The following is a 21,288-nucleotide window of genomic DNA, read 5'->3' on the forward strand; positions in this document are numbered from 1 at the left end:
AAAAAAGAACAAGCATGTCTTGATTTGGTAGTAAATAGGTTAAACTTGTTATTCAATAATTTTCACAAAAAAAAAAGAAAGAAAAATCAAAAATGCCAGAGTATTCATGACTGGTAGTAAATAGGTTAAACAAGGTTTGTTGTAATTCATTAATTTTTGAAGAGGCAATTAATGTCTGTTAAAAATTCTTTGCCTCTTCAAATTCCTTTCATGTCCTCGTCACTTGTATATTATTGTGGTTATCTTGAAACAGATGAAGTTTGCTTTACCTCTTCTTAAAATTAAAGAAACTTTTTACTTTTTTTAATAACCTATTTTTAAAATGTTACTGGTAAGTTAGAAATTTTCATTGTACAATAGTCATTGTTGTTGTTTTACTGCAAAGCAGCCCTGACCAAACAGCCAGACCTCATTTCAAAAATGTTCTGGCTACAATCCTCTTGTATGATCCTCTCAAGCATCACACATCTAGAAACACTTTAGCCAATGTGTCCCACCCTTATTAAGATAACTGGGTGTAATTTGAGTGAGTTTTGGCTGCTAATTCTTGCAAATTAAGTAACTAAGTGGAGGTTCCTTCATTTACTTGACTCTCAAACCCATAAATACCAGGACCCTACATCATCATCATCATCATTTAATGTCTGTTTTCCATGCTAGCATGGGTTGGACAGCTTGACTGAGGATTGGCAAGCCAGGAGGCTGCACCATGCTCCAATCTGATCTGACATGGTTTCTACAGCCCGATGCTCTTCCTAGCACCAAAAATTATTAGTGAAATTTTGTGTTCCTGCCCCCATTACCATAACCCCAAGCACCACTCTTTATTAACGAGAAAACAAAATAGATTTTGTTGTATTTGGTGATGGTCATTTTGCCAACAAGCACACACACACACACACACACTATTTGATCTTTACTTTAGCTTTATTGTTATTATTATTGGTTAATTTATCAGTCCTTTCGTCACACATTCTGTAACCTCTTCAGTGACGACCTGTTCTTCTCTCTGTCTCCTCTCCTCTCTAGTCTTGTCTCGTCTTGTATTTCATCATGACTTGTCTTTCTGTGGAATATATCCTTCTTTGCACATGCATTTCTGTCTGTATCTATGTGCACATTTATGTATTTGGAATGTGTATGTCTTGTCTGCGTGTGTGTGTGTGTATAAGTGGGTTTCTATATAACTCTGTTTGTGCTCATGCCTTTTCATTTTTCTACGTGATGTTGGACAATTATATAAAGTTTAATAAACCATCTTCATTTTATTAAATTTGATAGTTTGTCTGCCCCCTTATTCAATCTTCGTATCCCTCTCCCCATCCTGAAGGTGGTGGTGGGGTCTCCTTGCCATCTATGAGAAACATTATTATGCAGTTGAAATATCTGGCAAACAGAGCTAACAAACCAGTATTTCTAGTAATGTGCAACAGGTCAAACAGACCTGTTGAAGCAGCAACCTCATTGGTTCATTATATATAAAAGACAAAATGAAATTCGAAGAATACTTTTTGTGTTTTTCTTTTAGGTTTCAGTTCTTAATTGTAAACCAATTTGAATTATTTTACAGAGAATACATAAAAAATATCCAAATTGTTGATGAAGGAATCAAAGAAATGGTTCATGTTATTGATAACTTTTATAACAAAGATGGCAAAACAGCCTATATTTTCACTTCGGATCATGGTATGACTAACTGGGGTAGGAAACAATTTTATATCATTTTATTCTTTTATTTATATGTATATGTATGTATATATTTGTGGCTGTGTGGTAAGAAGTTTGCTTCCCAACCATAAGGTTCCAGGTTCAGTCACACTACATGGCACCTTGGGTGAGTCTCTTCTACTATTGCATCAGGCCAACCAAAACGTGAGTAGATTTAGAAGATGAAAACTGAAAGAATCCAGTCATACTCTCTCATACACACACACACACACACACACACACCTATGTATATATGTATCTAAGCATATATGGCTTTGTGTCTGTCTTTGTCCTACACACATGTACACACTGCTTGACATCTGGTGTTGGTGTGTTTACATCCCTGTAACTTAGCAGTTCAGCAAAAGAGCCTGATAGAATAAATACTAGGCTTTCAAACAAACAATAAGTCCTGAGGTCAATTCACTTGGCTAAAATTCTTCAAGGCAGTGCCCCAGCATGGCCAGTCTAATGAGTGAAACAAGTGAAAGATATATTTCACACACACACACACACATTACTGTTGCATAATCAAAGTTAGCCCTAGTTGTATATACAACTGTGCAAGGTCGACTTTGCCTTTCATCATTTTGGGGTCGATGAATTAAGTACCAGTTGAGCACTGGGGGTTGATGTAATCAACTAGCCCCCCCCCAAATTTCAGGCCTTGTGCCTATTGTAGAAAGGATTATTATTATTATTATTAAGGCAGTGAGCTGGCTGAATCGTTAGCAAGCTGGACAAAATGCTTTGCAGCCTTTCATCTGCCTTCACATTCTGAGTTCAAATTCTGCTGAGGTTGATTTGTCTTTCATTCTTTTTGGGGGTCAATATAATAAAAATACCAGTTGAACATTGGGGTCAGTTTAATCGACTCCCCCCTCCCTCCCTCCAAACTTTGTACCAGAATTTAAAATTGTTATTATAATGTTCAATCTCAGAAGTTGATTTTAAATTATTTTTTATTGTTAATTTGTTTACCTTTTTTTTTTTTTATTACATTCTCCGCACAGGTTCCCATGGAGCTGGTAATCCAGATGAGACATTGACTCCATTAGTTGCATGGGGTGCAGGGATCCGGACACCAATGCCCGCTGGAAAACACTCAGACTTTACTGATAATTTCTCTGAAGGTACCATTGTTTTGCTATTATATTTCACCATTTTCTTGATTGTTACCTTCACCTTTAGAATATATATTTATAGTATCTATATCTAGACCTTTGGAACCTGTGGAAGGAATAGACCCAGGAAGATCTGGGATGAAGTGGTAAGAAAGGATGTACAGATGTTGGGACTAGCAGAGAGGATGAGAAGGAACTGAGACTCCTGACAATTTGCTGTGCTTGAAAAGACCCATCAAACTAAATAAAAGCAAACAGGCTTGTTCCCTGCATTTCTAACCCTTCAGGCTCCTGGGTGCTAGTGCCACGTAAATGTCCCCGTGCTGGTGTTGCATAAAAAACACCCAGTACACTCTGTAAAGTGGTTGGCGTCAAGAAGGGCATCCAGCCGTAGAAACCATGCCAAAACGGACATGAAGTCTGGGGGCAGCTCTTCAGCTGGCCAGCTTCTGTCAAACAGTCCAGATACACAATGAGCAACTTTCAGTTTCTATCTGCCAAATCTATTCAAGGGGACTGGACCTAAGACCACATGGTTTGTAAGTCAGCTTCTGAACCACACAGCCATGCATGCATCTATTTACTGCAACATCAACCTTCACTAAATCCTCTTGCTTTCATGTCTGGAATTCTCTCAGTCTGGTAGAAGTACTAAATCATCAGTCTGTATGACCTCCCACTGACAGCCTAGGGTTAAACACTTTCTCATCTCCAGAAAGTGACAAGTATAGCTTGGTTGAATTGGCCTCACCAGGACATGTAGCTGAGGGCAATATCTGGGAAAGGACATGGTAATCAAGAGTAATACGGGATCTGTAAGAATCCTTGATTGGACCTAGGTACCTGTCCCCTTATTTATGGTAAATACTTAAATTTTTTTTTCTTGGGGGAGGGGGTATATTTGTTTCCTGTACTTGATGTAAAGCCTGCGTTATTTTGTAATACATCCTCATTGTACCTCCTGTTCATAACTATCATGGCAATGAAGAAATCATTTTCATCATCTTCATCATCATCATTATCATCATTATTATTATTATTATTATTATTACTTTCAGATTGGTTTCTTAGTCATCTTTTAAGAAATGATGTTGAACAGGTTGGTATAGTTTTAGATAATAATAATGATAATAACAATAATAACAAAAATAATCCTTTCTACTAAAGGCACAAGGCCTGAAATTTTGTGGGAGGGGACTAGTCGATTATATCAACTTCATTGTTTTACTGGTACTTAATTTATTGACCCCAAAAGGATGAAAGGCAAAGTCAACCTTGGCAGAATTTGAACTCAGAACATAGTAACAGATGAAATACCACTAAGCATTTTGTCTTGCGTGCTAATGATTCTGCCAGCTTGCCACCTTCAATAATAATAATAATAATAATAATAATAATAATAATAATAATATCAAGAGCACTCAGAGAGCGCAAACCTCTGACAAGGCAACACCAAATTCCTCTCAATTATGAGCCAGAAATGATTTTTAAAATGAGAATATTTTAAATTAACTCGATTGCTCTCACAAACGAGAATATTAAAGATGAACCCGACTGCTCTCAAGAATTAAGTAAAAAAAAACAGGGAAAATAATCCAGAATCCTTGTCTGGTACTGGATTGATCCCAAAATCTAATCAATTCATGCCAGTCACAAGGCCAAACATATCTGAAAGTTTCATCCGAATCCATCCAGCAGTTCTTGAGATATCTTTTCCACAGACAAACAAACAAACACAACTAAGGTAAGTGTGTAAGTGACCACATAGGCATAAGCCCCACGTGTCAAGTTTCATGAAGGTCTGTTGGATAGATTCGGAGGAATTAAAGTAACAAATTCACAAACGCACAAATTTGCCATTTATTACACATAGAAGCATATGCACACATGCGAGTACGCATGTACTCACAAACACACACACACACACACGCAGATTACCATATATGTAACTCTGATTTTATTTTGATTTTGTAGGCTGACATTGCTCCTTTGATGTCTTCACTGATCGGTGTCCCTTTCCCAATGAACTCCGTGGTAAGTTCATTTCATCCTCTTCTTCCTCCAACCTCTCCACACAATATCACCATCCTCATCATTTGATGTCTTCTGACCCATGCTGACATGGGTTGGACAGTTTGACATTTGCTATGGGTCCAAGGAGATATTATTGGTTCATTCTCACTCTCCCTTACGTCCAAGAAGCCTCGTGGCTCCTGCAACAAGAACCTGTTTAACCCCAATCTTTTCTCTTGTACCTTGACCTCCACCTAGCACAAAGCTCACCACCACCACCACCACCACTCTGATTTTGTAGACTTATGAGCTGCATGGTAACCACACTAGTGCCACTGGCACTAAAAGAGCACCTAAAACACTCTGTAAACTGGTTGGCATATATATATATATATATATATATATATATATATATATATATATATATACACACACACACACACACATACACATGGAGAGAGAGAAAAGTATTCATATAGATCATGTTTGTATGTATACATGTTCACATATACATGCATACATACATACATATGTATATATACAAAACTGACCTTCCCTGCGATGGTGCCACATAAAAGGCACTCAGTCCACTCTGGCGAGATGGTTGGTGTTAAAAAGGGCATCCACCCATAAAAATCCTGCCAAAACAGACACAATAAGCTTGGGGTAGTCTTCTACCTGGCCAACTCTTGTCAAACCGTCCAACCCATGCCAGTATGGAAGGTGGACGTACCCCTGACTGGCCCCCGTGACGGTGGCACATAAAATGCACCCACTGGTCAATAACATCACCCCTAGCACCTGATTGGTATTTTATTTTACTGCCAGTGCCTCCTGACTGGTTCCCATGCCAATGCCCCATGACTGGTTCCCATGCCAGTGCCCCATGACTGGTTCCCATGCCAGTGCCCCATGACTGGTTCCCATGCCAGTGCCCCATGACTGGTTCCCATGCCAGTTGCACATAAAAAGCACCATCCGAACGTGATCAATGCCAGGTCTGCCTGACTTTCTCCTCTGCCAGTGGCATGTAAAAAGCACCCACTACACTCTCGGAGTGGTTGGCGTTAGGAAAGGCATCCAGCTGTAGAAACATTACCAGATCAGATTGGAGTGTGGTGCAATCGCTGTCTCTCCAGACCTCAGTCAAACTATTCAAGCCATGCCAGCATGGAAAATGGACATTAAACGATGATGATGATTATGTATTATCTTTGTCTGCCCACTTTACCACACTGGCTTGAGGTGAACAGGTTTTCAAAAACCAAGTCAACTCTTATTCAAAGTGTGTGTGTGTGTGCATGCACAGCTATATTTTTCCTTTATCTTTTAGCTATGCTTCATACTTGAAATTAATGTTCATTGCATTAAGACTTCAGTTCTATATTTAAGAGATGAGGAATTACATACATTATTTATATTATTTACATTTGACGGATATTTATCCTCATCTTGTTTGTTGTTAACACAACGTTTTGGCTGATATACCCTCCAGCCTTCGTCAGGTGTCTTAGAGAAATGTCAAACCTGGGTTCTCATTCCTAAGGTATTTTTCAATGTTGTTGTTGTTACTATTATTATTATTCAGGTCACTGCCTGGAATTGAACTCAGAATCTTGGTTAATAGCTTGCGCTCTTAACCACTGCACCACGGGCATATGGTGTAGTGGTTAAGAGCGTGGGTTACTAACCCCAAGATTCCAAGTTCAATTCCAGGCAGTGATCTGAATAATAATAATATTAAAAAATACCTCAGGAATGAGAACCCAGGTTTGAAATTTCCCCAAGACACCTGAAGAAGGCTGGAGGGTATATCAGCCGAAACGTGTTAACAACAATAAATGTAAATAATGTACATAAGGTACATTAAGAATTGTTTATCATCTTTTCTTTTTGTTACAGGGAAAATTACCTCTAGAATACCTGAGTGGTGATCTTGGCTATAAAGCAGAGAATCTGCTTACCAATGCTAAACAAATCCTTGCCCAGTACACAGTAAGTTTGATTTCTATCCTAACTACTAAGGATACAAAGAAATGCTAACTCATTTATTATATTATTCTATTATGATAATGACGATGATGCAGCAAGACCAGAGCTAAGTTTCCATTGTATTTTCCCAGTCTATGGACTAGCTGTCCTATGATTGCTGAGAAATGGGGACCGCCAGTATGGCAAACTACCCATCCTCTATGCTACTTTGTCTCTGCTCGGTACTCTAGAAAGTACACAGCTACGTAATCTTGTAAGACTAAAAAATGCTTCATTTCCCCTCCCCATCTCTCTCTCTCTCTTCCTCCATTTCTCTGTCTCTCTCTCAAATTAAACATTGTACTTCTGCCATATTATTCTTTACCAAATTTCAAAACTAGAGTTCTTTGAATGTTTAAACTTCTAAGCAAATCTTTTCTTTCAATTCCCATTTTGTCCTTTTTTATTCTATTCTTACCTGATGACAGTGTTTTTCATTTTAGGTAAAGATGATGCTTGCCCAAAATACTTCTCTTTCCATGACATTTAAACCATTCAGGTAAGATAAAATATATTGTAATTCTCTACCACTATCATCATAATCCTTGTTTAGCCCTTTTGGTACTGTATTTCTGTTGAGATGCTCTGTGTTTGTTTCAATTACTTTAAATATAACAAAGAATTTAGTAAAATGACTTTATCATTCAGCTAGTGTTAGGAACATAAATTGTGACAAAGGTTTGGTAGAAGATTTTAATTCAAAACTAATGAAAACAAGACATTTGTACTCGGCCAGAGCCAGTTTCAGCCAGGTTGGTATTGAAAGGGTTAACGTCTGTTTTCTATTCTGGACAGTTTGCCAGGTCAGAAGACTGTGCCAAACTCTACTGCCTGCTTTGGTAAAGTTTCTACAGCTGAATTCTTTTCTGAATGCCAACCACTTGCAGAGTGTACTGGGTGCTTTCTACATGGCATCAGCACAGATGCTTTTTACATGACACCAACATCTAGGAGAGATCTTACATGTTCCTTTGTAGAGAGAGAGAAATTAAAAAACAGTTTTACTATTTCTCCAGAAAAGGCATCATTGCTGTGTGCGTTGAGGACATTCCAAACTGATGGTGAATACCTTGCTAGGCTATTAACTTCAGTTTGAAATTTTTCACTCATTTTACATTACAGCTGATCAACATTCATTATCATCATTTAACGTCCGTGTTCCCTGCTAGCATGGGTGGGACAGTACCACAAGAGCTGGCCAGGCTGAAGCCTGCACCAGACTTCTGTGACTGTTTTGGCAGGATTTTTACACCAACTACTCAGCAGAGTGGGCTATATACATATAATACATGTGTGTGTGCATATATGTATGGATACACATGTACATATAGATATATGCAAATATATATGTAAATCTCGTTAGATGCTTAGTATAAATTAATGCTATAGTGTTTAATGAAGTCTTTTAGTAGATAGTTTATACTTGATTTCATTGAGGAATTTTCAAATAATATTTTTGTTTTTTCTTTTCCATTTCTTTCAGTGAATTAACCTCTTCAATACAGGTAACTATACACATTATCCATATCTACCTCTGAACTTATTATTATTGACCTCTCAGTAAATTAAAGATTGGGAATAATATTTAGACCAGGGTTTAAATCAATTGATTTTATCCACAACAGATGAGACTTATATTGTTGGGTTGTGTCTTCTTTTCATTAACTGCCATTCATCAGAGCATTTTATAGGGCACCAGTGCCAGAGATTTCACCAAATTGACCTTCAGGCTATTTACCTTGTGTCCAGTCTTCATCATCATCACTTAATGTCCATCATCTTCCACGCTGGCATGGGTTGGACAGTTTGACAGGAACTGGATGCCTTAAAAAATTAGACTAGTGGTTCTCAACAATTTTTTTTACCTATGGCCCCTCTTCGGTTCCTATTTTACTTGGGTTGGACCCTCATAACCATTCCATGTTTTAAAAAATCTTGTTTCACATTTATAATTAAATATTAGGAATTGTATAGAAATAATTAAAATATTTTGCATATTGTAGCAACATAACCATTTATTACAGATAAACTTTAACAACAAAGTCTTATATGTTCTGAGGAATTCTGTCCATTATTTACATTGGAGGATATGTGTCCTCATCTTGTTTGTTGTTACAACAACATTTCTCACGGGCACATAGCGCAATGGTTAACGAGGGCTACTAACCCCAAGATTCTGAGTTCAATTTCAGACAGTACCTTGAATAAATAATAATAATAGCATCGGCAAAAAAATACCTAAAGAATGTAACAAGATTTTTTTAAACATGGAATGATTATGAGGGTCCAACCCAAGTAAAATAGGAATCGAAGAGGGACCATAGGTAAAAGAATTGCTGAAAACCACTAGTCTAATTTTTTAAGCCATCCAGTTCCTGTCAAACTGTCCAACCCATGCCAACGTGCAGGAGGTGGTCAAACTCTGTGTAAGGAATAGACAACCACCATATATATATATATATACACACACACATATGTATTTGTGTTCCCCCCCCCCATTGCTTCACAACCGATGTTGGTGTGTTTACGTCCTCATAACTTAGTGGTTCGGCAAAAGAAACTGATAGAATAAGTACTAGGCTTACAAAGAATAAGTCCTGGGATTGATTTGTTCTACTAAAGGTGATGCTCCAGCATGGCCGCAGTCAAATGACCAAAACAAGTAAAACAATAAAAGAATAAGATGAGGGTTTAATGTGGTTTATGTAAAATCAGAATGTGACTTCCTATGAAAAATATTCTTCATATTTCAGGCTGAGAAAATTCAACATATCCACAATCTGATCTATGCTGGCCAATATGAAGAAGCAGTAAGTTATTTAGAGTTCTTTCTAACAAAACCTTTTTTTTTTAATATCTGCTTTTCCATGCTTGCATGAGTAAGACAAGGGTCTGTTGGGGCAGAGTTTTCTGCAACCAGATGCCTTTCCTGTCGCCCACCTTCATATGTTTCTAAGGGAGCTAATGATCTCCCAGTCTATAAAAGAAGAAACGGCTTGGTTTCAAGACGAAAGGTGTTCTTCCATCAGGAGAATGCTTGACCACATATGTTGAGGATGATATTCCAAAGGCTGGAGCAATTTGAATGGGAAATGATGCCCCACCCACTATATTCGCTTGACATTTCTCCATCTGATTATCATTTATTCTGCAGTCTTCAAAATAATTTGGACAGAAAAAATATGAATTCTGTAGACGAGGTCAGACCGGTACTGGAGGAGCATTTTTCATCACAGACAAGTGAATTTTGGAAGAGAGGCCTTGCAAGTCTACCAGATAGATGGAAGAGCATTGTAGAAAATGAGAGAGTATATTTTAGATTGAAAAAGAACTTTAGCTTAATTTTGAAAAATAAAAGTATTAAAAAAACTGCATTATTTATGAGATGACACAATATATGATGAGCTTCTTTCGGTTTCCATATTCGGATTGAACCACAAGGTTTGTGGGGGGAGGAACGCTAAAGTAGAAGACAATTACTCAAGATGCCTTGCAGTGGGATTAAAGCTGAAGCCATACAATTGGGAAGCAAATGTGTGAACCATGCAATCATTTAACATCTCTATTCCATGCTTACATCGGGTAGATGGTCCAACAATATTGAAAAAGCCAAGGGATTGCATTGAACTCCAGTACCTGCTTTGGCACAGTTTGCATGGCTGGATGTCTTCCCTGAGACCAACAGCTTTACAGAGTGCACCGGGTGTTTTTGGTGTTTTTTTCTTCTTCTTTGTATGCAGCAGCAGCAGCACTAGTGAGGTCACCTAATTACATTGCAAGACTTGACCCCTGTCTACAGATTGGGAATGCAGTATCGAGGGAGGTGGCTTTGTACCAGGCATTTCGAGGCTAAAATATGATAGTAACTAGTATGTTGCTGCCATGTTATTCAAATATTGTACTTGAAGTAAATAACTGCTATCACTCTTTTATAATAATTGCTGTCATTATATATTTAATATTTGATATTTTAAGAATCACTCAAATTTGAAGGGAGGATGGAATTGATTACATGGACCCCCCAGTGCATAACTGGTACTTATTTTAATCAACCTCTGAAGGATGAAAGACAAAGTTGACTTTGATGGAATTTAAACTCAAGAGTCTAGAGCAGAGAGTCAAGGCTACTGCCTGCCATCTTCATTTGAAGGGGTTTTTTGGGGAAAATATGACATACTTTATTCTCTCTTTCAGATTGTAGAAGGGAACAGATTAATAGATCTCAGTTTGAAAGGGCTACAGTATTATCAAACATATAACAGAATGTTATTGGGGTAAGTTCTCTTTTTCTCTCTCTCTCTCTCTCTCTTTCCGCACTTTGCCCCTCATACCTAAATATACATATATTACAATGTGTGCGTGTGTGTGTGTATTCACCTAACCATAAAGTTACACAAGTAACCAGAAACAGGACCCAGCCTTGCCCAGGTTTATGAGCAGTTATTATTTTTGAAAAATTACTTTCAAAAGTACTCCTCATCTTCATTTTAGTCCAGACACCATTGACCTGACACCAGCCTCAGCCTCCCTTTATGATTTTACTATTTTATGCCACAAGACAACAAAATCTATTCTTGTATTTGAACCGTTTCATTAACAGCTTGTTACGACTTTTCTATTTCAGTACGAGTGTGTCTTTCAGTTTTGTTGGCTGGATGCTTTTTGTCGCCTGCCTTTTGTTACAAAAGCATTCTGGTTTGATGACGACAAGTTTCCAAATGCACATTATGAACTTGCGTTGGTGGCCAATGAAGAATTCCATTGACATTAGTATTCTTGTAATCATATGTGTTATTATTGGTTTCCTCTTTGGTAAGTTAGTTTTTTTTTTTTTTCTCTTCTGTTTTTTTTATATCTTTTGTGGAGGACAAAATGCCAAATGTTTCCATTAAATACTGGTTTTAAATTTCTTTTGCTCTAGGCCAGCAATTTTGGGGGAGGGGTTAGTCGATTACATCAACCCCCAGTGCTCAACTGGCACTTAGTTTATCAACCTGTCTGTGTTTCTCCCCCCCCCCCCAACACTTGACAACCGGTGTTGGTGTGTTTACATCTCTGTAACTTAGCAGTTTGGCCAAAGAGACCAATAGAATAAGTACTCTGGTAGATTCATTCAACTAAAAATTCTTCAAGGTGGTGCCCCAGCATGGCCACAGACCATTGACTGAAACCAGTAAAACATTAAAAGATATAACAGAATTTTTTTAAAGCAGATTCTGGAAAATTCTAGGCTCCCACAAGAAGAGAAGGCTTTTAATATATTTCATTAAAAAATCTTCACCATTTCAAAGTAATGTTCTAGCATGTTCTTCTTGTTATTCTATTTGGATAAATTCTTTCTTCAATTCTTTTTTTTTTTTTCTTTGATAACACCAACCATTTTACAGAGTATACCAAGTGCTGGCATGGGTGCTTTTTTTTTACATGCTGCTAGCACAGGTGCTTTTAATATGTCACCAGCACAGGTGCTTCTTGTGTGGTGCCAGCACAGGTTCTCTTTATGTGACACCAGCCCGGGTGCTTTTTATTACATGATAATACTTTCTCATGGACAGATTTGTATAATTCTATCTTATTGAAGATAGGACCAGGATCTGTTTCTAACTTGGAACTACTTCATTCATGTCTCTAACACCATTACCAAAGGCATGCATGTTACTACATCATACACACTAACAATACAAATGTGAAATGAAAAAAAAAACAATGGAGAAATAACAATGGTTTGTTCTGGTTTCTTTCCAGTGACGTCATCGCCTCTCATGTATTACATGTACTTGCTTTTACCAGTTCTAATCTGGAGAAGTGTTATTCACAGGTAAGTGTTTTTTGCATCATTATTGTGATTGGCTGCAGGTGTTCAAACACCTTCACCTAATCATTTCATTCCATGTTCTACAAGGCATGGCTGTGTGGTAAGAAGTTTACATCCCAACCACATGATTCCTGGTTCAGTTCCACTGCATGGCACATTGGGCAAGTGTTTTCTACTACAGCCTTGGGCCAACCAAAGCCTTGTGAGAGGATTTGGTTGACGGAAACTGAAAGAAGCCCGTGTGTTTGTTTATCCCCCACCACCACCATTTGACAGTGTTGGTATGTTTACATCCCTGTAACTTAGCAGTTTGGCAGACGGGACTGATACAATAAGTTCCAAGCTTAAAAAACTTAATAAGTACTTGGATTGATTCATTTGTCTAAACATTCTTCAAGACTGTGCCCCAGCATGGGCTGCAGTCTAATAACTGAAGCAAATAAAAGATACTGCTTAGTATATTGTCGTATCCAATGCATGTAAATATTCAATAGAACTGAAAGTACTAAGTATGTGGGTGGGTTGGTGTGTGTGCGTGTGTGTGTGAATTCTTAAGGTTTGTAATCTAAGCCCATTGTTTCTTTTTGTCTTTACTTTAACACCCATCATTTTCCCCATCACTAATTTAATGCTTTCTTCCCATTAAAAACGGGGCCAATTTTCACAGGGAATGAGTACAGTTGAGAAAATCAGCCCCAGTATAATACTGATGCTTCAATTTTCTAAACCTCAGGAGATAAAAACTGAATATGACTCCCAAGGTGGGATTTGAACTCAGGACTAGAGTCACTGAAGTCCAGTGTCCTTACGTTTCTAGCAAACTACCCAGAACCTCTTCTTACACATAATTCATATTGCTCTTTATTTTTCCAGGAAAGATATTGTATTTGCTGCTGTCAAGGCTGCTTATGAAAATCGTATTCTCCACTCAATTGGACTGGAATTGATTGTTACTTTTATAGGGTTGGAGATTTTGGTAAGAATTTGATGCTTTGTTTTTATTTTTTTATCTTGTTTGCATTCATTAGACTGCAGCCATGCTGGGGCATCACGTAGAAGGATTTTTTAGTTGAATGAATCGACCCCTGTACTTATTTTTTTAAGCTTTGTACTTACTCTATCAATCTTTTTTGCCAAACCAATAAGTTAGGTCATAAGCACACCAACATCAGTTGTCAGGCGATGCTGGAGGACAAACACACGCACGTGTGCACACGGAGCAAAGTGGCTGAGCTCCTTTTGAGTGTTTGGCCTCACAGAGGCAATGACCAAATCCTTTGGCATTGTTATGCTTGAGAAGACCCATCAAGCCAACTAAAATCGCACTAATGGCAGACACCAGTGTCACACAAATGGCATCTGTGCCATTAGCACATTAAAGCACCCATTACATTCTCAGAGTGGTTGGCATTAGGAAGGGCATCCAGCTGTAGAAAACCATGCCAGATAGGACTGGAGACTGGTGCAGCATTCCAGCTTATCAGCCCCAGTCAAACTGTCCAACCCATGCTAGCATGGACAACAGACATTAAATGATGATGATGATGATGATACATACATCTTTCTTTCAGTTTCTGTCTACCAAATCCACTGACAAGGTTTTGGCCATCCCAGGGCTATAGTGTCACATAGTGGAACTAAACTCAGAACCATGTCGTTGGGAAACAACTTTACTTCTTTTTAAGACTGCAATATTTCCTGACTTGTCCCAAAGACTATTTTTAGCAGAGAAAAATGTGAGAAACCTTTGATCTTCATACCATTTAAAGTGTTTGCTGTTGAACACCAAGTTAATAGACTTATAAGCAAAAGCATTCCATCTTTCTCCATACATTGTATTTAACACTACAATTCCCCAAAGCATTCCATACTTTTATCCTTTAGCACACTGTAAGTGCATCATGTCACTGTATGAGTTTTCTCCCCTGTAGTAACTGAGTAGTGACTGGAAAATGCTGTGTACTAAAGGTTAATATATAGTGAGGTATGGTCTTTAGGAGATTTGGCTGCATTACATCTGTGTTCATCCTGTCCTTGTCTTATGCTTTGGGCACCTAGGACTACATTATCCACTGTAATCTTGTAATTTATGAAGATTTGGCTGCTATTTCTAACTGTTCAAACGACCACATACAGGCTCCCTTATTGACTTGGAGCTCAACTGGTTTAATGTATTGATAATGTAAACATGATATTTCCACTACATCATAACAAATCATTGATTAATTATTGGTACTGTCCTCACTTATATTCCACAGGTCTACAGCTTCTTTGAGAGGAAAGCAATTGCTATTGGTCTCATCTTGATGGCCCTGTGGGCACCACTTTCCTTTTACTGGCAAAATAATAAGGTCAGTTACATTCACTACAGAATAACTTTTAGAAAATTACTATTTTTAAATCTCACGAGAGATATTCAGCAACAGTACTTTGGCATAAAGATTATTTGCCAACATAACATAGCAGTCCTGGTTTAGGATGAATGTTGCTGTAATTTAGCCCCAGGAGACATTGTCTCCAGCTGGCTATATGATACGACCTGTGTCCTTATATTTTTGAACAAGGGAATCTAGCACCCCTACTTAACTCAAAACAATATAGCCAGCTGGAGATGATGTCTCCTAGGGCTAAATTACAGCAACTTTCGTCTTAAACCAGGACTGCCATGTTATGTTGGCAAATAATTTTTACTCCAGAATAACGTTATTTTTGTTTTTGTGCGGGGTGGGTGCTATTGTTGTTGTTTCAGAAACCAAAGAAAACCTTTTCCATTCCATGTTTCTGTGAGAAAAAAAAAAGTGAATGAATATGTAGAGTGTAACATGGACATATTCATTTAGTCCACTGTTTTTCTTCTTCCAGAAACATGGAGTGGAAAAGGTTTATACAGCCATGTATGTCTCTCTCTCTCTCTATCTCTCTCTCTCTCTCTCTCTCTCTCTCTCTATCTCTCTCTGTCTCTCTCTCTCTCTATCTCTCTCTCTCTATCTCTCTCTATATATATATATATATATATATATATATATGGGAGAATGTACGAAAAAACAACAACAGACGAGGACAGGTGGTGTAAATAACAAAAGGATGTATTAGTATGGCGCTCGGGAATACGGAAAGTCTTTGACGTTTCAAGTTACGCTCTTCAACAGAAGAGAAAAAAAATTGAATAGTGTTCAGTCAACGGTCAATCATAATAATGGCTGACCAGAAGTTAGAAATTCTTTTTTCAGGAGAGCTAAGAAAAGGGGGAGATAACAAACGGTGATCGAAGAGCTAGGGGCTGTGTGTGTGGAAGATAGAAAGCTGGTGATCTTGACATATGTAGTGTGAAAATGGGGAAGGGAGAAAGGAGTTGGTCAGTTGTAGTGTGTGCGTGGTGTGATGCGAGGGTATTGGTGTGATGTGATGTGAGGGTGTTGGGAGGTGGGGAAGGCATGGGTGGAGTGTGGGGTATGTGGGTAGGGGTGGGTGTAAGGAATTGGATGGGGTGTGGTGGGATGAGCTTATGAGGGGGTGTTGACGATGAAGGGGGAAGGTGGATGTAAGAGAGGGGGAAGGTGGGTATGGGAGGAGAGAGGGTGGGTATAAGAGAGGGAAGGTGGATGTGAGAGAGGGGGAAGGTTCGTATGGGGGGGAGAAAGAGAGTGAGAGAGGGGAGAGTACGAGAGTAGAGAGTGAGAGTAAAAGAGTAGGGGTGAAGAGAAGTACAAAGAAGTAGGATAATACAGTTCTATATTTAAGAGATGAGGAATTATTTACATTATCTACATTTGACGGATATTCGTCCTCATCTTGTTTGTTGTTAACACAACGTTTCGGCTGATATACCCTCCAGCCTTCGTCAGGTGTCTTGGGGAAATTTCGAACCTGGGTTCTCATTCCTATCGATGTTACTATTATTATTATTATTATATTATTATTATTATTATTATTATTATTAATCAGGTCGCTGCCGTGAATCGAACTCGGAACCTTGGGGTTAGTAGCCCGCGCTCTTAACCACTACGCCATATGCCCGTGGGCAATTATGGGGTGAATTTTAAGGCTTATAAATCTATTATTTTTCTATCCTTCCTCAATACCGGTTCCCATATGCTATTCATATCTGCACTCGGTCTGCTTAGGAGGTTGTTGTGTCCTAGCATATGTGCTGCTTCTTTTAGTTTTCGTATTTTCCAGTGTTGTTCCCTGTCTATTAAGTTAAAATAATAGACAGGGAACAACACTGGAAAATACGAAAACTAAAAGAAGCAGCACATATGCTAGGACACAACAACCTCCTAAGCAGACCGAGTGCAGATATGAATAGCATATGGGAACCGGTATTGAGGAAGGATAGAAAAATAATAGATTTATAAGCCTTAAAATTCACCCCATAATTGCCCACGGGCATATGGCGTAGTGGTTAAGAGCGCGGGCTACTAACCCCAAGGTTCCGAGTTCGATTAATAATAATAATAATAATAATAATAATATATAATAATAATAGTAACATCTATAGGAATGAGAACCCAGGTTCGAAATTTCCCCAAGACACCTGACGAAGGCTGGAGGGTATATCAGCCGAAACGTTGTGTTAACAACAAACAAGATGAGGACGAATATCCGTCAAATGTAGATAATGTAAATAATGTAAAGAAGTAGGAGTCGGAGCAGGAGGGGGAAAGATGGGTGGTAGGAGGGAGGAGGGGGTTAGATGAAGAGGGGAGGGGAGTTGAGCCCATGTGGAGCAAAGGAGCGAAGAGAGAAGATTAATCCCTGTTCACGGCGCAAACGGGAGTCCGGATGGCCCCTGTGCATGGACAATCCAAACACGGACAGGTGTTGCTGCAAGGAGTGGCCGGCAGAACGGAAGTGGCGTGACACCGGGGTGTCATTGCCAACGTTGATGTCTCGGAGGTGTTCCGCGAATCGGTCGGCCAGGCGGCGCCCCGTTTGTCCGATGTACAGAGAATGGCAGAGAGCAGGAGATGCAATAGATGATGTTGGTAGAAGTGCAGGTGAAGGAGTCGGTGATGGGTGCTGGTGAGGAGGGTGGTGTTGGAGAGGTAAGGGCAAGTGCGGCAGCGTGGGCGGGAGCATGGGAACGAGCCAGGTTGGGTTGGGGAAGAAGCTGTGGACCAAGAGGTCCCGTAGGTCGTGGGCTCGTTTGAAGGAGGGGAGGGGAAGATGTGGGAGGTGGAGGGGGTCGGACTGGAGGCGCCGAAAAGCTCGGAGAATGGAGCGTTGGAGGGGTAGGGTGATGGGATGGTAGGTGAGGGGAAAAGGGAGGGCAGGTTCGGGGGGGGGGAGCAGATGCACGGTCCACAGAACGTGCTCTGGCAAGGGCGGTGTGGATGGTGGTGGGTGGATATCCACGCAGGCTAAAGTGGTGAGCCATGAGTTGAGACTGAGTCTCAAAGTCATGGCTGTCGCTACAAAGTCTGCGTAGACTGAGGAATTGTATATATATATATACACACATTGTCATCGTTAAATGATGATGAGAAATATGTCACATTTTAAAATTCTTTTACAGCTCCCAATTTTAGGCTGGGTTACTTCCTGCCTAGCACTTGCCGTTTTCCCTCTCCTGCCAACAGTGAACAAAGATAGAAATTACAAATTAGTGTAAGTATCACATATTCTATTACCAAACTCTATTTTGTCCATTATTGGTGATTGCATCCGGTTGTATGTCTTGATGAAAACTTAATAACCATTGCCTGAAGTATGTAATAAATATATATATATTTATGTCTGTATAATGTGTTGCTCGAACTGATTTGGTTGTTGTTTCTAGTGGCTATATAAGCTGGTTCAGGTGATATCACATGCAGGAAAACAATGGAATAGGAGAAAATACTTCGTATGAAGAATGGAATGAAAACAGCCTTCCCCTATGGAATCCATTTAGGGTTCAGCTTAAAATCCCAACAACATTACTGAGTGACATGGCTGTGTGATTAAGAAGCTTGCTTCCTAGCCACATGGTTCTGGGTTCAGTCTCACTATGTGGCACCTTGGGCAAGTGTCTTCTACTATAGCCTTGGACCAAACAAAGCCTTGCCTGTAGATTTGCAAGAAGGAAACTGAAAGAAGCCCATCATGTATATATATATATGTGTGTGTGTGTGTGTACTCTTATCTAGATATCATGTGATAGTTGTAAATGAGTATTATCGTCATCTACATAGAAGTGAGGTTGTTCCTTTCTAGTCTTCTGTGAGAAATATGTCAGTCCATAGGGAAATATTTCCTTGCTTGGAAACAGGTGTAGGTTGCTGACAGGAAAGGCATCCAGCCATAGAAAAATCTTCAACAGCAAATTCCAACTACACCATGGAAGCATGGAAGAACAGATGTTAACACAGTGGAGAAAATGATGGCAAGATGGTAAATTCCATTAGAAATACAATAATTAAGGTACTAAACCATTTCCTCTACAGACTTTGTCTCACCTTCACTAAGTGAGCTTGGAGATTTTTCTGAATCTTGCTAGAATTTATTAAATTTCTTGACATCAAATCAACAATTGTCTAAACTATTGTTATGTTCGTGTGGGTGTGGGTGTATATGAATTAGCATGTTTAGAACTATTTTGTTATGTGCACTTAGTAGACAGTATGAACTGTGAATAAAGCAAATGCACCGTGATATTCCAGACATTTCTGTTTGTATTGTCTTCAATTTGAATATTTCAGGACAGCAGCTGGAGTGATAGCTATTTTCTTGGGGTTATACAGTCTACATAAGTAAGTCTCGTTTTCTGTTTTTGTGTTTTGGGGACATAGCTGGCTGAGTGGACAGTGTACCACTAAATGGCAAACCAACAAGGGAGGTCTCTGTGTGGTCACTTGAACTGCTAGAAATAGTTACCATGAGTATAGCTTGTAGTGGAGGGGTGGGCTTTGTCAAGCTCATACAGTCAAAATATACTGATTGAAATACTAAATCTTCTGTACTTCTCCTATTTTGTTCACAATGAGAATAGTGAAGCATTGAGGGAGCCTGTATGTGGTTGATCAGTTTGTGTGTGTGTGTATCTCCTTGCCCTGACAGTGGATGGTAGTTGTAAAGGAGTATCACTGTCATACAAGCAGTGTCGTTCATGTCCGCTATTCTGTGTCAGTATGTCCTGGCCATGGGGAAATATTACCTTACTTAAAATAACAGGTGAGGGTCGGTGACAGTAAGGGCATCTGGCCACAGAAAAGCTGCCTCAAATGAACTCCATCCAACTTATGCAAGCTTGGAAAAATGGATGGTGATAATAATAACAATGATGACAACTGCGGCAGTGATAATTGGCAACCTAGAAGAAAGTTGGAGGCTACAAAAGCCAAAATGTCGAGGCCACTATTTCTCAATATGTCTATTTACAATAACAATAATTCAATTCCTAGTCTCAGAAATTCAGAATTTACTTTTTTTTTTTTTTTTTTTTTATTCTTCCCTGTATTATGTACGTTAATGCTAACTTAACTTTCTACTAATGAAATTAGATTTAATGAAGATTTATTTCTTAGGAATATTATTTTTAATTACCTGATCTTTTATACTTTATTTACATTATTTACATTTGACGGATATTTGTCCTTATCTTGTTTGTTGTTAACACAACGTTTTGGCATATGGTGTAGTGATTAAGAGCGCAGGCTACTAACCCCAAGATTCCGAGTTTGATTCCAGCCAGTGACCTGAATAATAACAACATAAAAAAAATACTTCAGGAATGAGAACCCAAGTTCAAAATTTACCCAAGACACCTGATGAAGGCTGGAGAGTCTATCAGCCGAAACGTTGTGTTAATAACAAACAAGATGAGGACAAATATTCGTCAAATGTAAATAAAGTAAATAATGTACATAATTGCTCATCTATTAAATATAGAACTGATACTCTTATATTTATATTTTGTAGAATGTTTCCAAGAGAGTCTTTAATGAAAACGAGAAAGTTTGGACTTTTCCAGGTAACCATTGATTGGAATTAGAAATTGATCTTTGCCAGGGCCACTGAGTGGCTCCCGTGCTGGTGGCACGTAAAAAGCACCATTCGAGCGTGATTGTTACCAGCATCGCCTTACTGACACATGTGCTAGTGGCACGTGGAAAACATTCGAGTGTGGTCATTGCCAGTGCCGCCAGACTGGCTCCTGTGCAGGTAGCACATAAAACAACTTTTGAAGGTGGTCATTGCCAGTACTGTCTGACTGGCCCTCGTGCTGGTGGCACGTAAAAGCACCCACTACACTTTTGAAGTGGTTGGCATTAGGAAGGGCATCCAGCTGTAGAAGCTTTGCCAGATCAGATTGGAACCTGGTACAGCCTTCTGGCTTACCAGTCCTCAGTCAAACTGTCCAACCCATGCTAGCATGGAAAGCGGACGTTAAACGACGGCGATGATGATGATGAATAATGAGCCGTAAGAACATAGAATCTACTTTGGATCAGTTTTAGTTAATTAGAAACACTGATCTTGGCAGCGGTGTGACTTCATTTAATGCTTATACAGTTTAACAACAGTGAGGTTGACTGAAAATTGATGAGTGATACTTTATAGAAGTGAAATTGATAATGGGAATGATTTGTAGTGATAACAGAAACAAAAGGTGTG

The 21,288-nt window shown here is 39.0% G+C and overlaps 1 protein-coding gene across 3 annotated transcripts in view; it reads left to right on the plus strand.

The window, feature by feature from the left end:
* LOC106870683 (GPI ethanolamine phosphate transferase 1) overlaps positions 1–21,288 on the plus strand; it is a 48,496-nt gene that overhangs the window by 13,750 nt on the left and 13,458 nt on the right. For all 3 annotated transcript variants that reach the window (XM_089364309.1, XM_089364310.1, XM_089364311.1), the window contains exons 7-22: positions 1,571–1,701; positions 2,721–2,840; positions 3,890–3,930; positions 4,806–4,865; positions 6,747–6,839; positions 7,319–7,374; positions 8,359–8,380; positions 9,629–9,685; positions 11,070–11,149; positions 11,500–11,687; positions 12,621–12,693; positions 13,564–13,666; positions 14,949–15,041; positions 18,209–18,300; positions 19,374–19,424; positions 20,593–20,644. In XM_089364309.1, the coding sequence (XP_089220435.1) occupies positions 1,571–1,701; positions 2,721–2,840; positions 3,890–3,930; positions 4,806–4,865; positions 6,747–6,839; positions 7,319–7,374; positions 8,359–8,380; positions 9,629–9,685; positions 11,070–11,149; positions 11,500–11,687; positions 12,621–12,693; positions 13,564–13,666; positions 14,949–15,041; positions 18,209–18,300; positions 19,374–19,424; positions 20,593–20,644 (1,312 nt within the window). The remainder of the gene's footprint in view (positions 1–1,570; positions 1,702–2,720; positions 2,841–3,889; positions 3,931–4,805; positions 4,866–6,746; positions 6,840–7,318; positions 7,375–8,358; positions 8,381–9,628; positions 9,686–11,069; positions 11,150–11,499; positions 11,688–12,620; positions 12,694–13,563; positions 13,667–14,948; positions 15,042–18,208; positions 18,301–19,373; positions 19,425–20,592; positions 20,645–21,288) is intronic.

Source organism: Octopus bimaculoides, chromosome 16 (genome assembly GCF_046866305.1).
Source record: "Octopus bimaculoides isolate indiv1 chromosome 16, ASM4686630v1, whole genome shotgun sequence".
Taxonomy (NCBI): Eukaryota; Metazoa; Mollusca; class Cephalopoda; order Octopoda; family Octopodidae; genus Octopus; species Octopus bimaculoides.